Source organism: Ranitomeya imitator, chromosome 9 (genome assembly GCF_032444005.1).
Source record: "Ranitomeya imitator isolate aRanImi1 chromosome 9, aRanImi1.pri, whole genome shotgun sequence".
In the NCBI taxonomy this organism is placed as follows: Eukaryota; Metazoa; Chordata; class Amphibia; order Anura; family Dendrobatidae; genus Ranitomeya; species Ranitomeya imitator.
Window position 1 is genome coordinate 133,562,129 of NC_091290.1, and position 23,125 is coordinate 133,585,253.

General features: G+C 48.5%; 1 protein-coding gene across 2 annotated transcripts in view; it reads left to right on the forward strand.

The window, feature by feature from the left end:
- GAS8 (growth arrest specific 8) overlaps positions 1 to 16,645 on the forward strand; it is a 43,664-nt gene extending 27,019 nt beyond the window's left edge. For both annotated transcript variants that reach the window (XM_069739029.1, XM_069739028.1), the window contains exons 5-11: positions 11,753 to 11,807; positions 12,015 to 12,220; positions 13,342 to 13,509; positions 14,567 to 14,653; positions 15,019 to 15,228; positions 15,314 to 15,379; positions 16,355 to 16,645. In XM_069739029.1, the coding sequence (XP_069595130.1) occupies positions 11,753 to 11,807; positions 12,015 to 12,220; positions 13,342 to 13,509; positions 14,567 to 14,653; positions 15,019 to 15,228; positions 15,314 to 15,379; positions 16,355 to 16,504 (942 nt within the window). In that variant the 3' untranslated portion in view covers positions 16,505 to 16,645. The remainder of the gene's footprint in view (positions 1 to 11,752; positions 11,808 to 12,014; positions 12,221 to 13,341; positions 13,510 to 14,566; positions 14,654 to 15,018; positions 15,229 to 15,313; positions 15,380 to 16,354) is intronic.
- Positions 16,646 to 23,125: the final 6,480 nt, after the last annotated feature.

The window sequence follows — 23,125 nt, forward strand, 5'->3', positions numbered from 1 at the left end:
ACTACCGCTTCCGGCCGGGCGGCCGGAAATGACGTCATCGCCGACCCCCGTCACATGTCCGGGGGTCGGCGATGCGTCTCCATTGTAGCCATAGAGGTCCTTGAGACCTCTATGGTTACTGATTGCCCGTTGCTGTGAGCGCCACCCTGTGGTCGGCGCTCACAGCACACGTGCAATTCTGCTACATAGCAGCGATCAGCAGATCGCTGCTATGTAGCAGAGCCGATCGTGCTGTGCCTGCTTCTAGCCTCCCATGGAGGCTATTGAAGCATGGCAAAAGTTAAAAAAAAAAGTTTAAAAAAATATGAAAAAAATAAAAAAAAATAAAAGTTTAAATCACCCCCCTTTCGCCCCAATCAAAATAAATCAATAAAAAAAAATATCAAATCTACGCATATTTGGTATCGCCATGCTCAGAATTGCCCGATCTATCAAATAAAAAAAAGTATTAACCTGATCGCTAAACAGCGTAGCGGGAAAAAAACTCGAAACGCCAGAATTACGTTTTTTTGGTCGCCGCGACATTGCATTAAAATGCAATAACGGGCGATCAAAAGAACGTATCTGCACCGAAATGCTATCATTAAAAACGTCATCTCGGCACGCAAAAAATAAGCCCTCAACCGACCCCAGATCACGAAAAATGGAGACGCTACGAGTATCGGAAAATGGCGCAATTTTTTTTTTTTTTTTTTTTTTTTAGCAAAGTTTGGAATTTTTTTTCACCACTTAGATAAAAAATATGAAGACACAAAAGAGAATAGTAAAACCAAAAACACTCAGTTTGAAAAAATGTTGCAGTAATCCGCAAGTGCTAGTAAAAGATGTAAAAAACAGGGTATTTGGTTGATACGTTTTTTGCAAAAAATGTATACTAAGCTGCTCTACCAATCTTCACGGTATACCCTTATCAGAGCAGTCCTAACTAATGTATGCAATCCCTATCTGATGTATTTAAAAACCTGATCATCTGTATATAACCTGTGTGAACAGGGTTCAGAGAGGAAAAATCCATGTGTGCATACAGGGAAGAACAGCTTTTGTGCAGCTAGCCCAAGAGGAGTGGTGGAACTCCCCAGTCTTGTAGACACAAGAGAACAATTATGGAAACAGGAACACATGGGCTACTTGCACAGTGAACAAGTCTGTATGATCATGTTCACACACCACCAAGAAACCTGAAGACACAAAAGAGAATAGTAAAACCAAAAACACTCAGTTTGAAAAAATGTTGCAGTAATCCGCAAGTGCTAGTAAAAGATGTAAAAAACAGGGTATTTGGTTGATACGTTTTTTGCAAAAAATGTATACTAAGCTGCTCTACCAATCTTCACGGTATACCATGATCATGTTCACACACCAGCAGCTTAGTATACATTTTTTGATCAGGTTTTTAAATACATCAGATAGGGATTGCATACATTAGTTAGGACTGCTCTGATAAGGGTATACCGTGAAGATTGGTAGAGCAGCTTAGTATACATTTTTTGCAAAAAACGTATCAACCAAATACCCTGTTTTTTACATCTTTTACTAGCACTTGCGGATTACTGCAACATTTTTTCAAACTGAGTGTTTTTGGTTTTACTATTCTCTTTTGTGTCTTCAGGTTTCTTGGTGGTGTGTGAACATGATCATACAGACTTGTTCACTGTGCAAGTAGCCCATGTGTTCATGTTTAGATAAAAAATAACCTAGTCATGTTTGGTGTCTATGAACTCGTAATGACCTGGAGAATCATAATGGCAGGTCATTTTTAGCATTTAGTGAACCTAGCAAAAAAGCCAAACAAAAAACCAATGTGGGATTGCACTTTTTTTGCAATTTCACCGCACTTGGAATTTTTTTCCCGTTTTCTAGTACTCGACATGCTAAAACCAATGATGTCGTTCAAAAGTACAACTCGTCCCGCAAAAAATAAGCCCTCACATGGCCAAATTGACGGAAAAATAAAAAAGTTATGGCTCTGGGAAGGAGGGGAGCGAAAAACGAACACGGAAAAACGAAAAATCCCCCGGTCATGAAGGGGTTAAATGTTATGTTAGATTACTAGGTAATATAATTTCTCCTTCGCCTCATTGGGAACACAGGACCATGGGTGTATGCTGCTGCCACTAGGAGGTTGACACGAAGTGAATCTAACAAAATTAACTCCTCCTCTACAGTATACACCAACCACTGGCTCCAGCCGAACCAGTTCATGCTTAGTGTCTGTAGAAGGCACATGGGTCTGCTTTTTTTATTCTTTATTCCTTATAATGGATTACAGAGGGCGACGGATCCCTTCAGGGTTCTGATCTCCCCAAACCAACAACAGGCGGGAACGTGGAGTGTCGCCTCCACATACCCCCTCTTGCACCGTTACAAGGTATGCTCGAGCTTCTTTAGGGGCAATGGTTCCCTTCAGGGTTCCAATCTCCCCAAACCAACAACTGGCGGGAACGTGGAGTGTCGCCTCCACATACCCCCTACTGCACCGTTAAAAGGTATGCTCGAGCTTCTTTAGGGGCAATGGTTCCCTTCAGGGTTCCAATCTCCCCAAACCAACAACTGGCGGGAACGTGGAGTGTCGCCTCCACATACCCCCTACTGCACCGTTAAAAGGTATGCTTGAGCTTCTTTAGGGGCGAAGGTTCCCTTCAGGATTCCGATCTCCCCACACCAACAACGGATGAGAACATGAAGTGTTGTCTCTATGTACCCTCTTCTGAGCCAGGCTTATTTCAGTCGGACCAACAGCTCTGCTCCATCCTAAGGAAGTAAACCCCTAGGATGTCCAGAGGCACTTATGGCATCCGTGCGGCCCCCACTGCATCACCATTGATGAACAGCAGCGATGGAAGGAGGCGGACGGTCCCTCTCCACCTCGTGGACAAAGGGATGGTGGATGGAGGGTTCCTTGCACCTTCCACAATGCAACAACACTAAAGCCCAGTCATCCGCGGCGGCGCCGCCATGCCAGGACGTGCACCGCTGGCAAGAGAATCCAGGTTGGCGGTGGGCCCCTGCAGCAAATTTTCAGTAGGAGCACCTCTCATAAAGTAGGAGTGAAAAATGGGCCTTGTGTGGAGCAGCATCGGTATCTGGGCAGATTACCACAGGGTGTCTGGCCCCTACATGTGGTGCGCACCCCAAGAGCAGCCCCCAGCGCAAACATAACTCACAGATGCCTGCCGGATTCTTTCTCTTTGCGGAAGAAATGGGAATAATCCCCTCTGGTTGATCCACCTGTCACCGCTTAGCCTCAAAATCCCTTCGGTCCGTACCAAATGGTTCCTTAATTAAAGTCCCCACAGACTGGCGGATAGAGAATCCGGGCCATTCTTTTTTCTCCTACGCCTCATTGGGGGACACAGGACCATGGGTGTTATGCTGCTGCCACTAGGAGGACACTAAGTAATACAGAGAATAGCTCCTCCCCTGCAGTATACACCCTCCTACTGGCTCCAAGTGAACCAGTTCTTGCTTAGTGTCTATAGGAGGCACTTGGGTCTGTTTCAGACCCCACTTTTTTAAAATTAATTTATTTACTTTTTATTCCATTTTTTTCTCTTAACGGAGCGAATGGGGGCGACGGTTCCATTCTAGGTTCCGATCACCCCCGAATCATCAACAGGCAAGTACGTGGAGCTTCCCTCCCGCCTGTAACGTTGGATGCCAGCCCTGAGCTCACCTTACGGGCGATGGTTCCTTCGCGTTCCGATCTCCCCCCTCCATAGCAGGCGACGACATGGAGTAGCTCTCCATCTACCTCTCCTGGAGCCAGGTGCCTAGCCGGACATAAATATGTATGGCGTATTTGCAGCCCCCCTCTGCATCACCAACATATAACATCATATAACGGATGACGCAAGGCAGCAGAAGCTCTCCACCCCCTCCCTGACTATGGCGACGGTGGATTGAGCACCGGCCCACCGCATCTACCGTGAGTACACTGCGGGGGCCAAGGCCCTGGGGGTCCTGGTCCTCAGGGTATGGGAGGTCCGCACCTTAAAGCCCGAGTCCGTGGGTGGTCCGCAGTGCGGCAATTCAATGAAGGAGTGTGGCTTAAGAATGGCTCTAATAGCGGTCGCGGCGCTGCAGGTCGCAACCGCAGGTTTAAAATTTAGCCCCTGGCTTTTCCCCTTCATACAGGCCGGAGTTTTGGCCACACCCACCGGCAGTTACCGCCGCCCACTCTTTCTGGCGCTTCTTGTTCCCTAGAGAAGCGATCTCGGCGGCCATCTTGGTACACCGACAGGGCTGATGCTGCAGCGCTGCTCCAGCCTTTTGAATCACAGCCTTTAGGACTAGCGTTCTCTGTGCATACACCACACACCCACTGGGAACTCAAGACACAGGACCTGGGTAAGCTGCAGAAACATGGCTTAACCTTTCCCCTGTTAGTAAGCGCTCTCCTCAAGGCTATGCTGTGCCTCAATCAAAGCCTCACAAAAGTCTGGGAAAACCCACACTATGTTCTTTGCGGCATGTACCGCTCGTAAAGTATCATTACCCAGGGGTCACAAAACTGCATTATGCACAGCTTGTGAACCGGTGACTGATCAGGAACCACCTGCTACTGATACCTAACCCAATGAGCCTAGTCGCCCTGAGTGGGCTACCTCCCTTACCCGGCCTATGGCATCTTTGGCAAAAGCGTTAGAATTGTTCCGAGACCCATCCTCTAACCAGGGCACTAATACGGACGACGCTTCCGATGATCAGAACCCCTCATACTCCAGGGGTCGTACCTTGTCAAGGAGCTCTCGCTCTTCCAGGAACAGGACTCATGACATATCCTCAGACCATCACCGGGTTTCGGGTTCTGAGAGCTCCATTTCTCACTCCCCTTCCACTGGGGCTAGTAGAGAACCTGTTCCAGAGGGCGGTTCTGACACGTCCCTAGATCCGGATTTCCATCATGATCGAGTCAGTGAATAAGGCTTTGAAGCTTGAGGAGGAACCTTTATCTAAAACGGATCATACCGTGTCCTTTAAGAGGACCAAATGAGCTCATAGAGTGTTCGCCACTCATCCCGAATTTAAGGAAATCGCTGAATCTCACAAGATCCGTCCAGATAAAAGATTCACAGGTCAGAAGCCCATGAGTCAAAATATTCCTTTGCCCAGGATCCAAGAATAGATTGGTCGCAGTCTCCCCCGATCGCGCCTGGCTACTAAATCTGTTTTATCCTCCTCAGAGGGCGCCTCTGTTAATAACCAACCGATCGTCAGATCGACAATATGGCACGTTCAACCTTTGAAGCTTCAGCAGCCGTACTCTTCCCATCTTTTGCCGCTACGTGGGTGGCTAAGGCTATGACCCACTGGGCTGAGGTCTTGGCTTCAGCGGTGCTGGATACCAATCTTCCCCCCGAGATAGGAGACCTCGCTAATCAGATAGCCAGAGTTGGAGATTTTGTAGTGACCGCGTCCCTGGATGCCGCTAACTGCGCTTCTCAAGAAGCAGCAAACGCCATCACCATCCGGAGGTCCTTATGGCACAGGGACTGGCGTGTGGATTCTGCTTCCAAAAAATCACTGACTTCTCTACCTTATCAGAGCGGTCGCCTTTTTGGCGAAAAGGTCGACCAATTGATTTTCGACGCTACTGGAGGGAAGAGTAAATTTTTTCCACAACCACAGGCTCGGTTCCGATTTTTTTCGTTACCACTCAAACTTGTCCTCTACTTCCACATCTCCCGGTTCTGGCCAGGCACAACGTGGAGACAGAGGTTCCCAGGCCTCTTATTAACCTTCCCCTTGATGGAGAGGCAGGCCTAGGCAATTGGGATCCAGAGGCTCCACAACGGGCAGATCTTCCACACAATGACTCCCTGTGGTATCCGGGGGACACCCTCAAAGTAGGCGGCCGCCTGCTTTCCTTCAGTGCCGCGTGGCTCTCGGTCGTTCACGACGAGTGGGTCCGCGACTCGGTGTTCTCTGGATACAAGATTGACTTCTTATCTTGTCCTCCCAGGGCAAAGGGCATCAGAGTTCTTCCAAGCTATAAGCTCTCTGAGAAAAGACGGAGTTATTATTCCGGTCCCTCAAGGCGAACGGTTTCAACCTTTTAATTCAAACCTCTTCACGGTTCCAAAGAAGGACGGTACAGTACGGTCCATACTGGACCTAAAACTGCTGAACACGTTCGTCAGGGGGCGACGTTTCTGGAGTGAATCGCTTTGTTCTGTCATCGCCTCCATGGGAAAAGGCGAGTTCCTGGCGTCTATAGACATCCAGGACGAGTACCTCCACATTCCTATTTTTACCTTCTCACTAAAGGTTTCTTCGCTTCGCAGTTCAGGTGCCACACTTCCAATTCGTTGCTCTGCACTTCGGCCTCACCATCGCCACCAGGGTATTCACAAAGGTCATGGCAGCTGCCGTGGCCATACTCCACAGCCCAGGAGTGGTGGTGTTACCGTATCTAGACAATATCCTCATCAAAGGCCCCTCTTTCCGCGCCTGCAAGGAGGCTGTGAACATCACAATAGATTCTTTTTCTCACCTGGGTTGGAAGATAAACTTTAAAAAAAAAAAAAAAAAATCTTCCCCAGTACCGGCTCAGCGAATTTCCTTTCTAGGAATGATACTGGACTCTTCCCAGGGGTTGGAACTTCTTTCCCCGGAAAAGATCTCAGCCTTACAGCGCGAAGCTCTCTCAGCCTCGGCATCACTTTCTGCACTTCAGGGTATGTGCACACGTCAGGATTTTCTAGGAGAAATTTCCTGACAAAAACAGGACATTTCTGCCAGAAAACCGCATGCGTTTTTGACGCGTTTTTGGTGTGTTTTTTTTGTGTGCGTTTTTTCCCAAATGCATAGAATAGCGGGAAAAATGCGAAAAATCAGCAAAATTAATGAACATGCTGCTTTTTTTTGCAGAAAAAAAACGCATCATGTGCACAAAAATTGCAGAATGCACTCTCTAAATGAAAGGATGCATATGTCTGCAGTTTGTAATGCATTTTTATTGCGTTTTTATCACGAAAAAACGCAAAAAAAAAGAAAAAAACCTGAACGTGTGCACATACCCTCAGTATGAGAGTCTTTGGCAGGATGGTAGCAGCCTTGGAGGCAGTTCCATTTGCCCAATTACACCTCCGTCCCTTACAGCATGCCCTCCTGGCTGTTTGGGACAGGAACCCGTTCTCCCCCGACCGTCGGTTCTTCCTTCCCCAGCGAGTCAGACAGTCTCTCAGGTGGTGGACATTATAGTCCTCCCTGAATCAAGGGAAGTCTTTACTTCCAGTATATTGGCTAGTTGTGACAACAGATGCCAGTCTTCTAGGCTGGGGAGCGGTGTTCTTACATCACACTGATCAGGGCCGCTGGTCTCTTCAGGAATCACGCCTTCCGATCAACATCTGAGAAATTCAGGCAATCAGGTTAGCTCTTCTCCAATTCCATCCCTTCCTGGCGGGTCGTCCAATCAGGATTCAGTCCGACAATGCCACTGCAGTGGCATACATCAACTGACAAGGGGGAACCCGCAGCGTGGCAGCCTTGAACGAGGTAGGCTACATTCTCCATTGGGCCAAGGAAAACTGCTCAATTATCTCTGCGGTTCACATCCGGGAGTGGATAATTGAGAGGCATATTTCCTCAGTCGTCAAGGCCTCGACTCCAGGGAGTGATCTCTCCATCCGGAGATCTTCCACCAAATCCGCTGTCGTTGGGGCTCCCCGGACATGGATCTGATGGCCTCATGGCTAAATTCCAAGGTTCCCGACTTCATATCTCGGTCCCACGATCCAGCAGCTATCAGGGCAGATGCACTCGTTCTCCCGTGGCATCATTTTCAGCTTCCGTACTGACCTTCCTCTGGAAGCAGCAGAACTATCCAATTAGATCTCCTTGGCCAGGGAATATCTTTTCTACGCGTCCCTACACTCTACTCCATGTTGTGCTTACAGCCGCAACTACCATAACCATCCGACGGATACTGTGGCTCAGGGATGGCGAACGGATGCTGCTTCCAAACATTCCTTGATGTGTCTGCCCTACCAGACCGGGTACTTATTCGGCGAGATGCCGTATTAGCTTATCTATGACGCTACAGGAGAAAACAAAATTCCCTCCCTACAAAAGTCTAGGCGTCTTTTTTGTCAACAGGATTGTTTCTGATTCTTTTGTAGGCTGATGTCTATTCCTGTCTTGTCATATCTGGCTCTCCATCCTTCATGACGAATGAGCCAATTTCCTGGTGTCTTTCGCATACAAGACAGTGTTTCATCCCGCCCTACAGCATGGTTCGTTCCTGAAGAAAGAATGGCGTAGCGGTATGGCCCATCCTGGACCTGAAGCTACTCTACAAGTTCGTCAGGTTCCTTCAAGAGGGAGCTCTTCTGCTCTGTAATCACTTTAGAAGAGGGAGTTCCCTAGCATCCATCGACATACAGGATGCTTACCTTCATGTCTCGATCTTTCCGACTCTAAGGTTCCTGCGTTTCGCTGTCCGAAAGGAACATTTCCAATTTAAGGCTTTGCCCTTCAGCCTCCACCTCCTGAGGACTGGTAATTTTCCCTCGAGACAAGGTCATAGCCCTTCAACATGGGGCTCGGGCGCTTTGTCGACCTTTTCCTCACTAACAGCTGGGACAGGAATACATTCTCTTTCCATTGTCTATGCCGCTTGTCTCCAATCACACAGCCCAGGGGTGCTGGTCACATCGGGAGTCGCCCCTTTCGATCAACGGCTTGGAGATCCGGCAATTCGGTTGTCCCTGAGCCCGTCCCATCACCCCTGGCGGATCGCCCCATCCGAATATAGTTAGACAACACCACGACTGTAGCTTATATCAATTATTACAGAACCATCCGCAGCAGGGCGGCATGGCGTGAGGTGGAACACATTCTCCGCTGGGTCAAGATGTCACACTCAGTCATCTCAGCGGTTCACATCCTGAGAGTGGAAAGCTGGGCGCCAGACTTCCTCATCCGTCAGGGTCTTGTCTCTGGAGAGTGGTCACTTCATCCAGAGGTGTTCCATGAGATTTGTCATCGCTGGGGGACTCCAGATGGAGACCCGAGTGCATCATGGCTAAACGCCAAAGTACCCGGGCTCATAGCTGGTCCCGGAACCCAGAGGTCATTGGGGCGGATACACCTTACATTCGTGGCTTCAGATTCGTCCACCGAGGGTCATCGGGACAATCAAGGCGGCAGGGATTCCGGCGATACTTGTCTCTCTGGACTGGCCTCGCCGGGCGTGATACGCAGAGTTGCCTCTGCTCTTTGTCAACTCCCACTGGCGGCTACTGGATCGACCAGATTGGTTCCCCCAGGGCCCGATCTGTCACCAGGGCCCTCTGCATACCGGCCTGGCTGTTGATTCCTGGATCATAACCTGAGTGGGGTACTCCCGGGAGGTGGTTTCCTCTATGTTTCGTGCTCGGAAACCGGTATCGGGGCACACTTATTGGAGCACATTTTTCAACATACCCGGAAAGCTATTTTTGCGGGGTGCAGGGATAGCCGTTATTCTCCCCCTGCCTTCTTCGTTCTGACCTTATCAGTTTTGCCTCAGCGCTGGATTGTTTCTAAGCTACAGGTTTAGACTTTCTTTCAGTCTTTCATGGGGCCTCCAACGTGGTGCCAACCTACAGAGGGCCATTGAACGTCAGGGACCCTATCTTGACCCTGGGCGTTCCGCAGGACCTGCTGCAGGATGTCTCTCTGACTCTCCTTTCCCGGAAGATCGTCATCGTGCTTGCTGTAACTTAGATGAGACGGAGATTGGAGCTAGCCGCTCTTCCGGTCGAGTTCCTTTTCACCAGTACAGGGTGGTTCTCTCTCCGTCCCCATCCTTTTTACCCAAGTTGGTCTCTTCCTTTTTCCTTAACGAGGACATTGTCCTCCCCTTGTTTTGACTGGCACCAATACTCCGTTTTGAGAGTGCTCGCCACACTCTAGATCTCATGAGGGCTCTCAATAGATACATCTCCCGAACGGAGTTCTTCCACAAGACGGACGCCTTATTCGTTCTTCCTGAGAGTCACAGGAAGAGACTAGCCATGCCCAAATCCACAATAGCCAGGTGGATATTCTCGGCTATTCAGGAGTCTTACTGTGTCTGAGGCAAGCCTTTTCCAGTGGGATTAGGGCACACTCCATTCGTTCGGTGGATGTTTCCTGGACCATTTGGCAACAGGCATCGGCGGTCCAGTCGGCATACCCTCTCAAAGCACAATATTCACACTCAGCCTTCAGCAGATGCAAGTCTGGGAAGACGGATCTTTCAGACGGTGGTAACGCATCTCTGGGCAGTTGGTGCTTGAGGTTGTCTGTCCTATCGGTTCCCACTCAGTGACGGCTTTAGGACGTCCCATGGTCCCAATGAGGTGAAGGAGAAACATGGATTTTTGTGTACTCACCGTAAAATCCTTTTCTCTGAGACACTCATTGGGAGACACAGCACCCACCCTATTGGCCTGATGGCTATGTTTGTTCTTTTGGTTTGACATGTATCCGTATTTGATGATTTTGATCTCCTACTGCTTTGTCACTGAACTGGTTCGGCTGGAGCCAGTGGTTGGTGTATACTGCAGAGGAGGAGGAGTTAATTTTGTTATATTCATTTAGTGTCAGCCTCCTAGTGGCAGCAGCATGCACCCATGGTGCTTTGTCCCCCAATGAGTGGCTCGGAGAAAAGGATTTTACGGCGAGTACACAAAAATCCCTGTTTTTAGGCTGTAGTCATCATTATGAAAAATCTCAGGTTCGCATACTATTTATTAAAAATAATAGGTTGTATTTATTTGCTTTCATTGCTCAGGTTTTTAATTACCAGGATCTATAGCTGTATTCACGCTAAAAAAATCTCATGTTAGGTTACAAATTATTAGAATTTGGACTATTTAAAAAATCTCAATATTATGATTTGTAGGCTGTATTCACAATTTAAAACCTTAAGTTAGGCTACAGGTTATTTAGGATTTAAAGGCTGTTTTCCATATTGAATATCTCAGGTTAGATTCCTTGTTACTAGAATTTATAGGCTGTGTTCACCATTAAAAGGTTTGTCTGAGCTCACAACAAAAGTCTGCACTCACTTTTTCACTCGAGGCTTTCAAACTATGTTAGTGTGCCGTATGCACAATGTCATGATTCCTCAATATTCTCTATGGGAACACGTGACTGTATGGTTACGATTGTTTGGCTTCTTTCAGTAGATAAGAATTGAGAGAAACAGGGTGAGATTAGTTGTAAATTGCATACATGGGGTTACGTTACCGCCTGTTCTCATTGCATATAACGGGGAATCATGACATTGTGTGCACTGTCATGATTCAGCAGTCTGCAATCACATAAAGTGACAATAGACTTTTGTTTTGAGCTCAGACAACCCCTTTAAAATCTTCAAGTTGGACTTCCGTTTTCTAGGATTTATAGGCTGTGTTCACTATTAAGAAATCTCAGGCTAGGCTTCTCATTACTAGGATTTATAGGCTGTATTCACTATTAGGAAATCTCAGGTTAGGCATCTTATTATGAGGATTTATAGGCTGTGTTTGGTAGTGAAAATGTCATGTTGGACTAATAGAATTTGTAGGCTCTAGTCCGCATTACTAAAGGTTAGGAAACCATTTACTAGTCTTTATAGGCTGTATTCATTTGCATCTGCTTCTAACTACATGGCAAAATGTTAACTGGCCTCCTGTAGCCAAATCCAAGCGTGAGAACCTTTTTCTTGCACAGGAAATTTAGTAATGCAGTAATGTTCTTCTGACAAAAATTTTGAATACGTTTTTTTTTTTTTTTTAAGAAACAAGATGAAGAGATCACACGCCTAAGGAATGATTTTGAAAGACAAGTAAAAGGTCAGCTATGGTTATTAAATTATGTGCCCCCTACGTGGTAGATGTAAAAACTCCGATCTTCTTTTCTAAGGTGTTGCACCTGCAGACCATGTCTATGAACCGCCATTTTCTGCCCCAGCGACTCTCGAAGCCTAGAATTTCTGTGAAGTTTGCTTCTGTTCACAGTCACTTATAAACGAGTCTTTACTCCTCCAATCTCACATGCAGAAATTGAATCCAAATATGAAAAGAAGATGCAAGTGCTGCGAGACGAACTAGAGCTCCGTAGAAAGACGGAAATTCACGAGGTTGAGGAAAGGAAGAACGGACAGATCAATGCCCTGATGAAGAACCATGAGAAGGCCTTCAGCGACATCAAAAACTACTATAATGACATCACTCTCAACAACCTGGCTCTAATCAACTCACTGAAGGTATGAAAAGCAAGGAAGCCTCCATAGTGTTTTGGTCAGCAAATCTAACCTGATCAATTGTCCATGTAGATTTTAATTGAAACCTGGCCACTTTGTCAGGATGGTTGCCTGGGAGGGACCGATTTCTAGATCTAGACCTGCTTTTACTCACCACTGTGAATCAACCCCAATTTTTTACAGCTAGGATTTAATGAGCTAGTGTTGATATTTGGATCCATATCAACTACACTTGGCTTTTCATGGGAGACACATGGTTGGTCCATACACCAAACAGTTGCCTTTAGATTTCCTGTCTCGCAGACATTAAGCCCGGAAGTTGATCAGTGGTCGTTTTACTAGCCTGATCATGCAGGTTGATGCAGACAGAACAATTGTTAATACTATTAATATCAGTGTTCTCTGCAGCACATGTCCTGTTTACCAGGGGTGATGTGCTGCTGAGTAAGCTTAAAAATAATTTCACCCGACCAACGAGCGTTTGCTTGCTCGTCGGGTTTAGACAAGCAGATAATCGAGAACTCTCATTTCCATATAGTCGGCTTATGTTAATAGGCCATTAGCCTAGGCATACACATTAAATGGCTGTCTGATGGCTATTCTTCAAAATTCCCCATACACATGCACTCTCGGCCTGACCAAGCATGCACGGGCTGGGAGTACAGATAATGGAGTGAGCCGGTCTCCAAGTGGTGACTTATCACTCTTAAAAACAAAGGACCAGGCATATTAAAATCCAATTACTCAATTGCTGCCCATATATATCAGTGAGTTTGGCTGACATTCCTTTAATATGTATGGCATCTTAAAGGTATTGTCCTGGAGAGAACACCTGAGCGCTCGGCTGAATGAGGACTCCTGGGAGAGACTGCCGGGATGGTTGGCACCTGAAGAATCGGCATTTAGTTTAGCGGGGCTTTAGTTTTTAAACACATTTGGATTAACCTGATAAGCGGTGCCTGGTGGTCTCATTATAGAAATGTCACGCACCTTCACCTGATCGGCACAGGCATGTATATGACAGAGATAGATGTGGACCAAGAGATCGAATGTTCTTGATTTTCTCAGGTTTCTGATTATTTTACTTTGTAATAAATCAACCTTTTTTATGATCTTCATTACAGGAGCAGATGGAGGAGATGCGGAAAAAGGAAGATCGCTTAGAGAAAGAGATGGCGGACCTCCAGCAACAAAACCGTCGCCTCACTGAACCCCTGCAGAAGGCTCGCGAGGAGGTGGCTGGACACCAGAGACAACTAACCAACTATGAAAAGGACAAGGCATTTCTGATAGTAAGTGTCTCACCCTGTCCGTGCAATGCGCCATGACCAGTCTTCTCACCAGGACACACCATTTCATGCTGGAATCACTCCGCTCTTGCGTCCATATCCGCAGCAGCTTAATATCTTTTCGATTGGCTCACCAGGGTGTTTGCCTTGAAGGAAATCGTCCTGTTGGAACATGCTGTGCCCTGGTCATCTATCTTTTTCCTGTGCAGTCCATGTTTAATGGATTTCCAGAGTTTTCCATGTTACATTCATTCGTTTGGAGAGCAATATTTGCCAGGACATTATAGCTATTTATATTTGCAGGACAGCAGGAGGTAATTTATCACAGATAGTCACATCTCATCCTATTAAAGTCCATAGAAGAGCATTGTATAGCAATGCAGGTTGTGGGGCGGCAGTCTGGACAATTGCCCAGGTTTGGAAGTATGGGAACAAGCTGGAGCCATATTATCTAGGGGTGTACGGCTGTAATATTTGGGACGTGGATTGTGGTATTATATAAGAGGATAAACTGGATGATGCAAATTATCTGAAAAATATTCAAAATTGAGAGTCCTTAGTGGTTGATTCTGGCCAGGGGAACATGAGGGTCAATCAGTGGCACCCCTGCCCTCGTCGTCCAGGAGCTGCCTATACCTCGGCCTCATGAGGTAGGACGTTTACTGGTACTTGGAGGAATCCAGGTCCCACTGCACCAAGGTAATGTGCTGAGGATTGCATCCCTGTACTTGACAGCAGTTAGGGTAGCTGTAGTGACAAGGACACGAGCAAAATGAAAAACTAGTTAGGAACGATAACTGGGGAGAAATTGTGTGTGGCCACTACCTGCAGATCCATTCCCTTTTTAGTGGTTGTTTTTCTGTTCCTCTAGTGCGCCACTTTCTTATCTTATTATACATATCTGTACACATATGAGGACAGCGAGAAAGTGATCACTGTATATTCAGTTCTTATCTCCTTATAAGCCGACTTGTCACTCTCTGTCAAAACAAACATCTGCGTGCAACATGGCGGCAGCTCATAAATAAATCATTGTTAATTGTTTACTGACTCCCTACAGAGCACAAAATCACGTCTGAAATCAGCCGAGAAAGAACTAGAAGATCTGACATGGGAGCACGAAGTATTAGTGCAAAGGTTCCAGAAGGTGAGTGTCAGCTCCCGAGCTGGAGACTGTGATGTGGCGTGCTATCCGCCATTGTAGTCTGCCATTATATGACCTTTAGTGTTGTGAACAGACCCAAATTGTGAATTAATACCATATGCAGTCGATTGATGCAAACTTATAAAGTCAACAGATATAAACATACACCTAAATGATGCATGGGGGCATTGAAAGTGAAAATTCAGTTTGATATAGATAGGACTTGGGAGTCCTTGAAAGATGTCCAGACCATAAAGTATTCTGGGTTCTGTAGTTCCACGATAGCGTTAGGAAGGTGCTGAATTCAGAGGATCTAGACTTCAATGAGATTTCTTTGACTGCTCAGATTGTTCCATATTGCTCCATAGATCCAGAGCGAGCGAGACGAGCTGTACAATAAATTCACAGCGGCAATTCACGAAGTTCAGCAAAAGAACGGCTTTAAGAACTTACTACTGGAAAGAAAGTTACAGGCACTACGAGATACTCTAGAGAAGAAGGAAGCACAACTTAACGAGGTGCTGGCAGCATCGAACCTGGACCCGGTCGCTCTGAGTACCGTCACTCGCAAGCTAGAGGTACGAGACGCTCGTTCGCTCTAGAAAAGACCTGTACAGATTATTTTTTATGTACAAAATAATTAGTTTTTCTTGTTTTTCACAGGATGTGTTAGATACCAAGAATAACGCCATTAAGGATCTGCAGTATGAACTGGCCAGAGTATGTAAGGTAAGGATTCATAGCAGTGGGAGTACTGGTGAAGCAATCACCTCTAGTCTAGTAACACAATAGTGCTCATGATATATGATAAAAGGAGATACATTGCATTTATTTTAATGAGTACGTTCACACCAAACAAAATCCACATTAAAACGAATTCTGAGTATTTGAAGGATTTTTTATGTGGATTTTGAAGTGGATCTAATCCCAAATCCCCATAAAAAAACTCAGTCTGAATATACCCTACAACTAGAAAGGCGTCCTAATTAATTATAGGGAGCAGATACATTCATATATTGTCCATGTGGAACTAACCATATTGCCGTGGGGCAGGATAGACACATCATCAGAAGCATTTATGCAACTTGCTGTCGCGCGACTATAATTGAGCTGCGATTTTGCTGTAGAAAAAAACAACAAAATTGCAGACAAGTCAAGTGCAAGTCATAGTCGCATGCATTGAAGTCTATGTCAAGTGAGTTGTTATGACCACCAACAGAAAATCGGAAATATTTGCAACTCGTCAAATTGAACGCTGCACAATACACGTGGCCATGTATGCCTGGCCTTAATGAACCCAATTGCATCCTCTATGTGATCATATAGGTGACCTAATGTCTGCTGGTTAGATGGATCATATTAGTGTTGGAGGTGGAAAACAAGGGCAATCAAGTTCCTGGATGGAGACTTGGGCCTGTGTGCATAACAGCTCTTCATAAATAGGGAAGCCTGGAAGAGCTGCTTGTGGTGTAATGCTGCCTTATCCTTCCACATTGGGAGCTGTGAGACACTGCTGTGTGGTGTCCATCATACACACGACTTATCCTATTTATTAGGACTGACGCTGGATACTTTCCATGAATCCATTAGATGCTATTATACAGAAGTTACAGGTCCAGTAATGTCATATAATTTTCCCTTTCCTATATGTAGGATTTGGAATGGTTTTTTTTTTTTAAAAAAACCCTTTTTTCTCCTTTCCAGGCTCACAACGACCTGCTCCGGACTTATGAAGCCAAGATGAGGGCATTTGGAATCCCTGTAGAAGAGCTGGGATTTAAGCCTCTGGAGTGCCTGGTACCTGGGCAGACCTTTGGGCAAGGGCCGGCGGGCCTGGTAGCAGCCAGCACTTAAAGCTGTACATACCTATTTTTCCTATCCAGAAGAACAATGTATCATCTGATCTGTACTGTCCTAACACTTGCACATGGAGACGGCACAGAGTATTTATTTTTTTAAACAAAGTCTTTAAATATTCTTTAATCCATTACAAAAAAAAATAACAAAAACAGTGACGCGCCTTTTATTTTTAGGAGGTGACCTCCGGCACATGTCTATTGTTGTTAAAAGCGTTATCCAGGCTTCAGATACATTTTTATGGTAACTCTATGCAACTGCAGATTTGTCAAACCTGACTGTGAGTGCTGAGAGAGGCAGATAAAAATCTAGCTGGTACGTGACCTCGGCTCACTGTCAGGATTTGACAATCTGCAGACATGTAGAGCAACTCCAGAAATTTATCTCAAGTCCAGAAAACTCCTGTAAGTATCTGTACCAGTATGTCTGTCATCCTTCTACATTATTTCAAAACACTCTTTCTTTATCGCCTCTCATTGGGGGACACAGGAACCATGGGTGTATGCTGCTGCCACTAGGAGGCTGACACTATGCAAATAAAAAAAGTTAGCTCCTCCTCTGCAGTGTACACCCCACCGACTGGCATTATACTCTTCAGTTTAGCTTAGTGTCAGTAGGAGGTGGACACGGGTCTTTCATTAGACCCTTATCTACCTCAATGTGCGTCGTTTCTTTTCAGGTTTTTCCGGAGGGATACAGGGTGAACAGTCACACCTGTAGTCCCACAAGGCGGACTATGAGTACGGCATGTACTGCCACCCCGTATCCTCATAGATCCCTCTCCAGGACCAAGAGCCTAGCACACAAGCGTGCTTAGAAGTCCGGTCCTGGCTCCGTCCCCCACCCACTCGCCCACCAGAGCCTGTCGGTTGGAGGTGATGAGGACGTCCACCACCAGCTCCCATGGACGTCTGATACCTTCCCCAAGGTTTGAGGTTAGTAACGGACGGCGTGGGATGATTTTAGGTAAGTATACTTCCCGGGGGTCCCTTGTTTTCAGTATTCCAGGCCACTTTTTTGGCCTGGTCGGCGTGCCTTAATGGGGTCCCAGTATTCAGCAGGGGTCCTCGCAGCACCTTTCCCCATTCTCTGCGCGGTGGTCCGGTCTGGCGCGGCGGTTTTTCTGCCAGCCGTGCTACCTTTCCTGCACCTAGCACCACCGCGGCCCCCCGGCGGTCGCCTTTTCTTCCTAATTCAGGCCCCAGCTTCTTCCGGGGCCTACTTGCGGCGGCCGTCTTCTCTGACACATCAGCCTGCGGCAGCGTCCCCTCCTTCCCCCCTTTCTAGGCGGCGGCCTCGCAGGCTGCTGCACCGCTCACCTTCCAGCCGATTAGCGCTGGCACCGCGGCCTTTTCCTCCGGTCGCCGGCTCCTACTTTAGGCCCCGGCTTTTTCCGGGGCCTACTTCCGGCGTTACGCCCACCGGCAGCAGCGCTCCCCGTGTATGCGGCAGGCTGTCGCGCCTTTTATTCCGGGCAGCGCCTGCACAGCGGTGCTTCTCCGGCGGTCGCCGGCTTCTAATTTAGGCCCCGGCTGTTCCCGGGGCCTACTTCCGGCGACGCCGCTCCGCCCACTTCCCCTCTACTCGGGCGGGCTTTTCCCCCGCCGAACATCCCCACCTCGGACGAGGCATTGCTCCGCCCACCGAAGCCATCTTTGTACTCCTGGCACGCACGTCCCTGAAATCGGTGTGCTGCAGGGGCTTACTGGGGGTTCGAATTCACCTGGCTGGACTGCTGCACATCCAGAAGGGAAAAGCGTTCCCTCCAACCTTCCCTGAGGGACCACGACCTGGGCTGCGTCTTCCGTCTGCTATTTCGTCAACCGTGAGTGGCTCTGCAACTGCAGACTTACCTCTGCTCCCACTGTCACCTAACCCTCTGGCATTCTTTTCAGACCTTTCCCTCAGGTCAGTTCTCTCCGCTCTGTCAGGATTGTTCCCACCGCCCAGGATCCCCCTGCCGATCCGCCCGAGAGTGATACCCCCATCCCTGGCTGGGCTTCCTCTCTGTCACAATCGGTGGCCAATCTAACACGGGTTTTTCAAACTCTGGTTTCTGTGCTGGATCGATTATCTCCGCAGACCCCCGCAGTAGCTAGCGGGTCGCAGGAGCCTCCGTCCGAGCCCTCCATGACAAGCCACAAAAGGTCCAGACAGGAACGACGGTCTGAGTCCTCTTCCAGCTCCATCTCGCCACACGGTCCTCCTCTGTGGTCGGCGTCCTCCCGATCCTCCTCCCCTGAGTCAGGCGAGGCGTTCTCTGATGCGCCCTCGGAGGATATTTCGGAGCTGGATTCTAACCAAATCGCCACCATGAGGGATATGGTCCAGAATCTCATTGGAGCTGTAAACCAGACCTGTGGCATCAAGGATCCCTCTACGGAACCCGCAGATCAGGCGGTTTCATTTAGACGGGCTAAATCACCTCCCAAGTTTTTTGCTCCTCATCAGGAATTCGAGGAAATCATGTCCAGAGAGAGCGAATCCGACCAGACGTTTTCAGAGGGGAAACCGCCTGGGTGTGTTGTCACGCGGAGCATCACTGAAGGATTCTAACGAAAAGAGTTATAGAATCCTTTGCGAAGTCAGCCTTTGAAGCGGCTGCAGCGGCTCTATGCCCAGCCTTTGCTTCCACTTGGGTTTCAAAATCCATTTCCAAATGAGCCAAAGAACTTCGCCGAGATATCCTGGACGGGGCACCTCCCTGCCAACCAGATTTCCCACGCTGATGAATATCTGCGTCTTGTGCGGCTCAGACGTCTGGCAATGCTGTTGCCATCCGCCGGACCGTTTGGCTCAAGGCCTGGCAGGCGGACTTATCTTCCAAAAAGTCCCTTACCAGTCTGCCCTTCCAAGGCTCTCGTCTCTTTGGTTCCAAGCTGGACCAAATCATTAAGGACGCCACCGGGGGTATAAGTTCTCTTCTCCCCCAGGCTAAACCTCGTCGCCCTCCTCCTAGACGGCAATTCCGATCCTTTCTGCCTTTTCGTCGCTTCGCGGCGTCAAACTCTTTCCCAGCAACAGAGGCCACAGGCACGTCAGGAGAAGAAAGCGTTATCCTTTAGGCCCACTCCGTCCTGGCGTCCTCGCTACTCCCAGGGTAGATCCTCCAGGCCCAGGGCTGGAAGATCCTCCTCGGCATGACTCTCGACCTCAGTCCACCTCTCAGGTTGGGCGGCCGTCTTCTCTTCTTCAGAGACATGTGAATCTCCGCAGTGGAGGATGCATGGGTCAGGGAAGTTGTATCCTGTGGATACAAGATAGACTTTGTTTCTCGACCCCGGGATCGTTTCTTAGAATCCCGACCTCCAAGAAATCCCGCTCTAGTTTCGGGTTTCTTCACAGCCAAAGCCGGGGTAATCGTTCCCGTCCCAGAAAAAGAACGATTCACAGGTTTCTACTCGAACCTTTTTGTGGTACCGGAAAAAGACGGCAAGGTTCGCCCCATTCTGGACCTAAAATTGCTGAACAGGAGGGTTTGTCTGAGACACTTCGGGATGGAATTCCTTTGTTCAGTAATGGCTTCCATGGAGGCTCAGGAATTTCTGTGCTCCACGGATATTCAGGACGCCTACCTCCATGTTCCGATATTCCCGGGACATCACCGATACCTGCGCTTTGCAGTGCTTCAGGAACATTTTCAGTTCGTCACCCTGCCGTTCGGTCTTGCAACCGCCCCAAGAGTTTTCACGAAACTCATGGCGGCGCTGTTGGCAGTCTTGAGGGTCAGAGGCCTGGTTCTGTTCCATACCTCGACGACATACTCATCAAGGCTCCATCTTTTCTCAGGCCCGCCAAAGCCTGTCCATCGTTCTCAACACCCTAGCCCGCTTCGGCTGGCTGGTCAACCTGAAGAAGTCATGCCTTATTACTTCTCAGCGCATCATCTTTCTGGGCATGCTCTTCGACACTCGTCACACCAAGGTCTTTCTTCCCGAAGACAAGAGATCCATCCTTCGTCGGGACATGCGCATGCTCCAGGGCCTTCGGTCTCCCTCCTTCCGAGCGGCCATGAAGGTTTTGGGGAGGATGGTAGCAACATTGGAAGCGATTTCTTTCGCCCAGTTTCACTCGGGACCTCTCCAGCAAGCCATCCTGTCTCACAGGGAGAGGTCTGTCTTCTCCCTGGACCGCCCGATTTGACTTTCTTCCCGGGTCAAACGGTCTCTCAACTGGTGGCTCACGTCACCTCATGTCTCCCAGGGCAGGTCTTTCCTTCCAGTTGACTGGCAAGTGGTGACGACGGATGCCAGCCTGCTCAGCTGGGGCGCGGTGTTTCGCAAACCTGACGGTTCAGGGCCGTTGGTCGGCGCAGGAGTCAACGTTGCCGATCAATGTCCTCGAGATCCGGGCCATTTTTTTTTCTTTCACTTCATCTCTGGGAAGGGATTCTCAGGGGCCTTCCAATCCGAATCCAGGTGGACAATGCCACGGCGGTGGCATATGTCAACCATCTACGGGGGACTCGGAGTTTCTTGGCCTTGGCCGAAGTATCCAAGATCCTCCTCTGGGCAGAGGAAACGGTTCCGGGGTTATCTGCGGTGCATATACCCGGCGTGGACAATTGGGCCGCCGACTTCCTCAGCCGCAAGGGTCTCACGGCAGGGGAATGGTCCTTGCATCCGGAGGTCTTCCATCAGATTTGTCTTTGATGGGGGACTCCGGACATGGACCTCACGGCGTCTCGAATGAACAGGAAGGTTCCGCAGTTCGTCTCCAGGTCTCGCGATCCTCTTGCAGTGGGCGTCGACGCTCTGGCCATTCCTTGGTCACAGTTTGTGCTGCCCTACCTGTTCCCGCCCCTTCCGCTTTGATCTTTTTCAACAGTTTGGGAAGTAATGGAAGGGGTGCCGGTCATTCTGATCGCCCCGGATTGGCCCAGGAGAGCTTGGTTCGCGGAGCTCGTCAATCTTCTCGCGGACGCTCCCTGGCGCCTTCCAGACAGGCCCGATCTGCTGTCTCAGGGTCCGATCTGCCACCCGAATTCTCGGTTGCTCAGTTCAACGGCGTGGCTGTTGGGACTGCAGTTCTAAGAGCGTCCGGTCTTTCGGACCGGGTGATTCACACCATGATTCAGGCTCGGAAGCCTTCGTCTTCCAGGGCCTATTATCGTACCTGGAAGAATTACTTCCGTTGGTGCGAGTCCAACCGCGTTTCATCTATGTCCTTTTCCCTGCCTTCCATTTTGGCCTTCCTTCAGGCAGGACTGGGTTCGGGGCTAGCTCTTAGTTCCCTGAAGGGCCAAGTCTCTGCTCTTTCCATCCTTTTTCAGAAGACTTTTGCCTCCCGACCACAGGTTAAGACCTTCCTTCAAGGAGTAGCACACGCTGTCCCTCTGTACAGGGCCCTTGTGGATTCAGGGGATTTAATCCTGGCCCTGGACGTTCTGAGGGTTTTCCCCTTTGAGCCTCTCAGGGAGATTCCCCTGTCAGTTCTATCTGGGAAGGTGGCCTTTCTTGTGGCCAGTTCTTCTATCATCCGCGTTTCCGAGTTGGCGGCCCTCTCTTGCCGTCCTCCGTTCTTGGTCATTCTCCAGGACAAGGAGGTCCTCAGGCCTCCGCTTTCCTTCCTTCCTAAGGTGGCGTTCTACCTTCCTTTTGTCCAGCTCTGACTCATCCCCTGGAGTGATCGTTGAACAAGCTGGACCTCGTCACGGCAGTGAGGATCTACCTGGATAGAACGTCCACTTTCCGGAAGACTGATTCTCTTTTCGCCTTTCCTGATGGCACGCGCAGAGGCCAATCGGCTTCTAAGGCGACTATTGCTCGCTGGATCTGAACGGCAATGCTGGAGGCTTAACGGGTCGAGGACAGAGTGCTCCCTCCTGGGATCAAGGCTCACTCTACCCGGGCTGTTGACGCCTCCTGGGCGGTGCACCACAGGGCTTCCGCCCTACAGCTTTGCAAAGCGGCAACCTGGTCTTCCATTCACATGTTCGCAAAATTTTACAAGGTCCATACCTACGCTTCGGCGGACGCCAGCCGAGGCGGAAGGAACTTGCAGGCGGCAGTGGTCAGTCCTCTGACCTGATGGAATTCTGTTTTTCCCGCCCTGGGGACTGCTTTGGGACGTCCCATGGTTCCTTTGTCCCCCAATGAGAGGCGATAAAGAAAACAGGATTTTTGGTTGCTTACCGTAAAATCTGTTTCTTGGAGCCTCCATTGGGGGACACAGCACCCTCCCAATGTTTCTCTGTTCCTGTTGGTTTTTGTTCTATGACTGTCCTCACGTTTACAGTTCTCAAGTTTGTGGTTATGGTTTTCAACCTTGTTATTTTTCTCCTACTGCTTTCTTACTAACTGAAGAGTATAATGCCAGTCGGTGGGGTGTACACTGCAGAGGAGGAGCTAACTTTTTTTATTTGCATAGTGTCAGCCTCCTAGTGGCAGCAGCATACACCCATGGTTCCTGTGTCCCCCAATGGAGGCTCCAAGAAACAGATTTTACGGTAAGCAACCAAAAATCCTGTTTTTTCGGTGATTTCTATGTATCTCCGTTCATACTGCACCCACACACACAAATGATGCAACATTTGAAAGGTAAACTTGCCCCCTTAAAATAGCCAAACAAACCACACATCCTCGATGTGATCACAAGATACAATTTAAACATTAATTT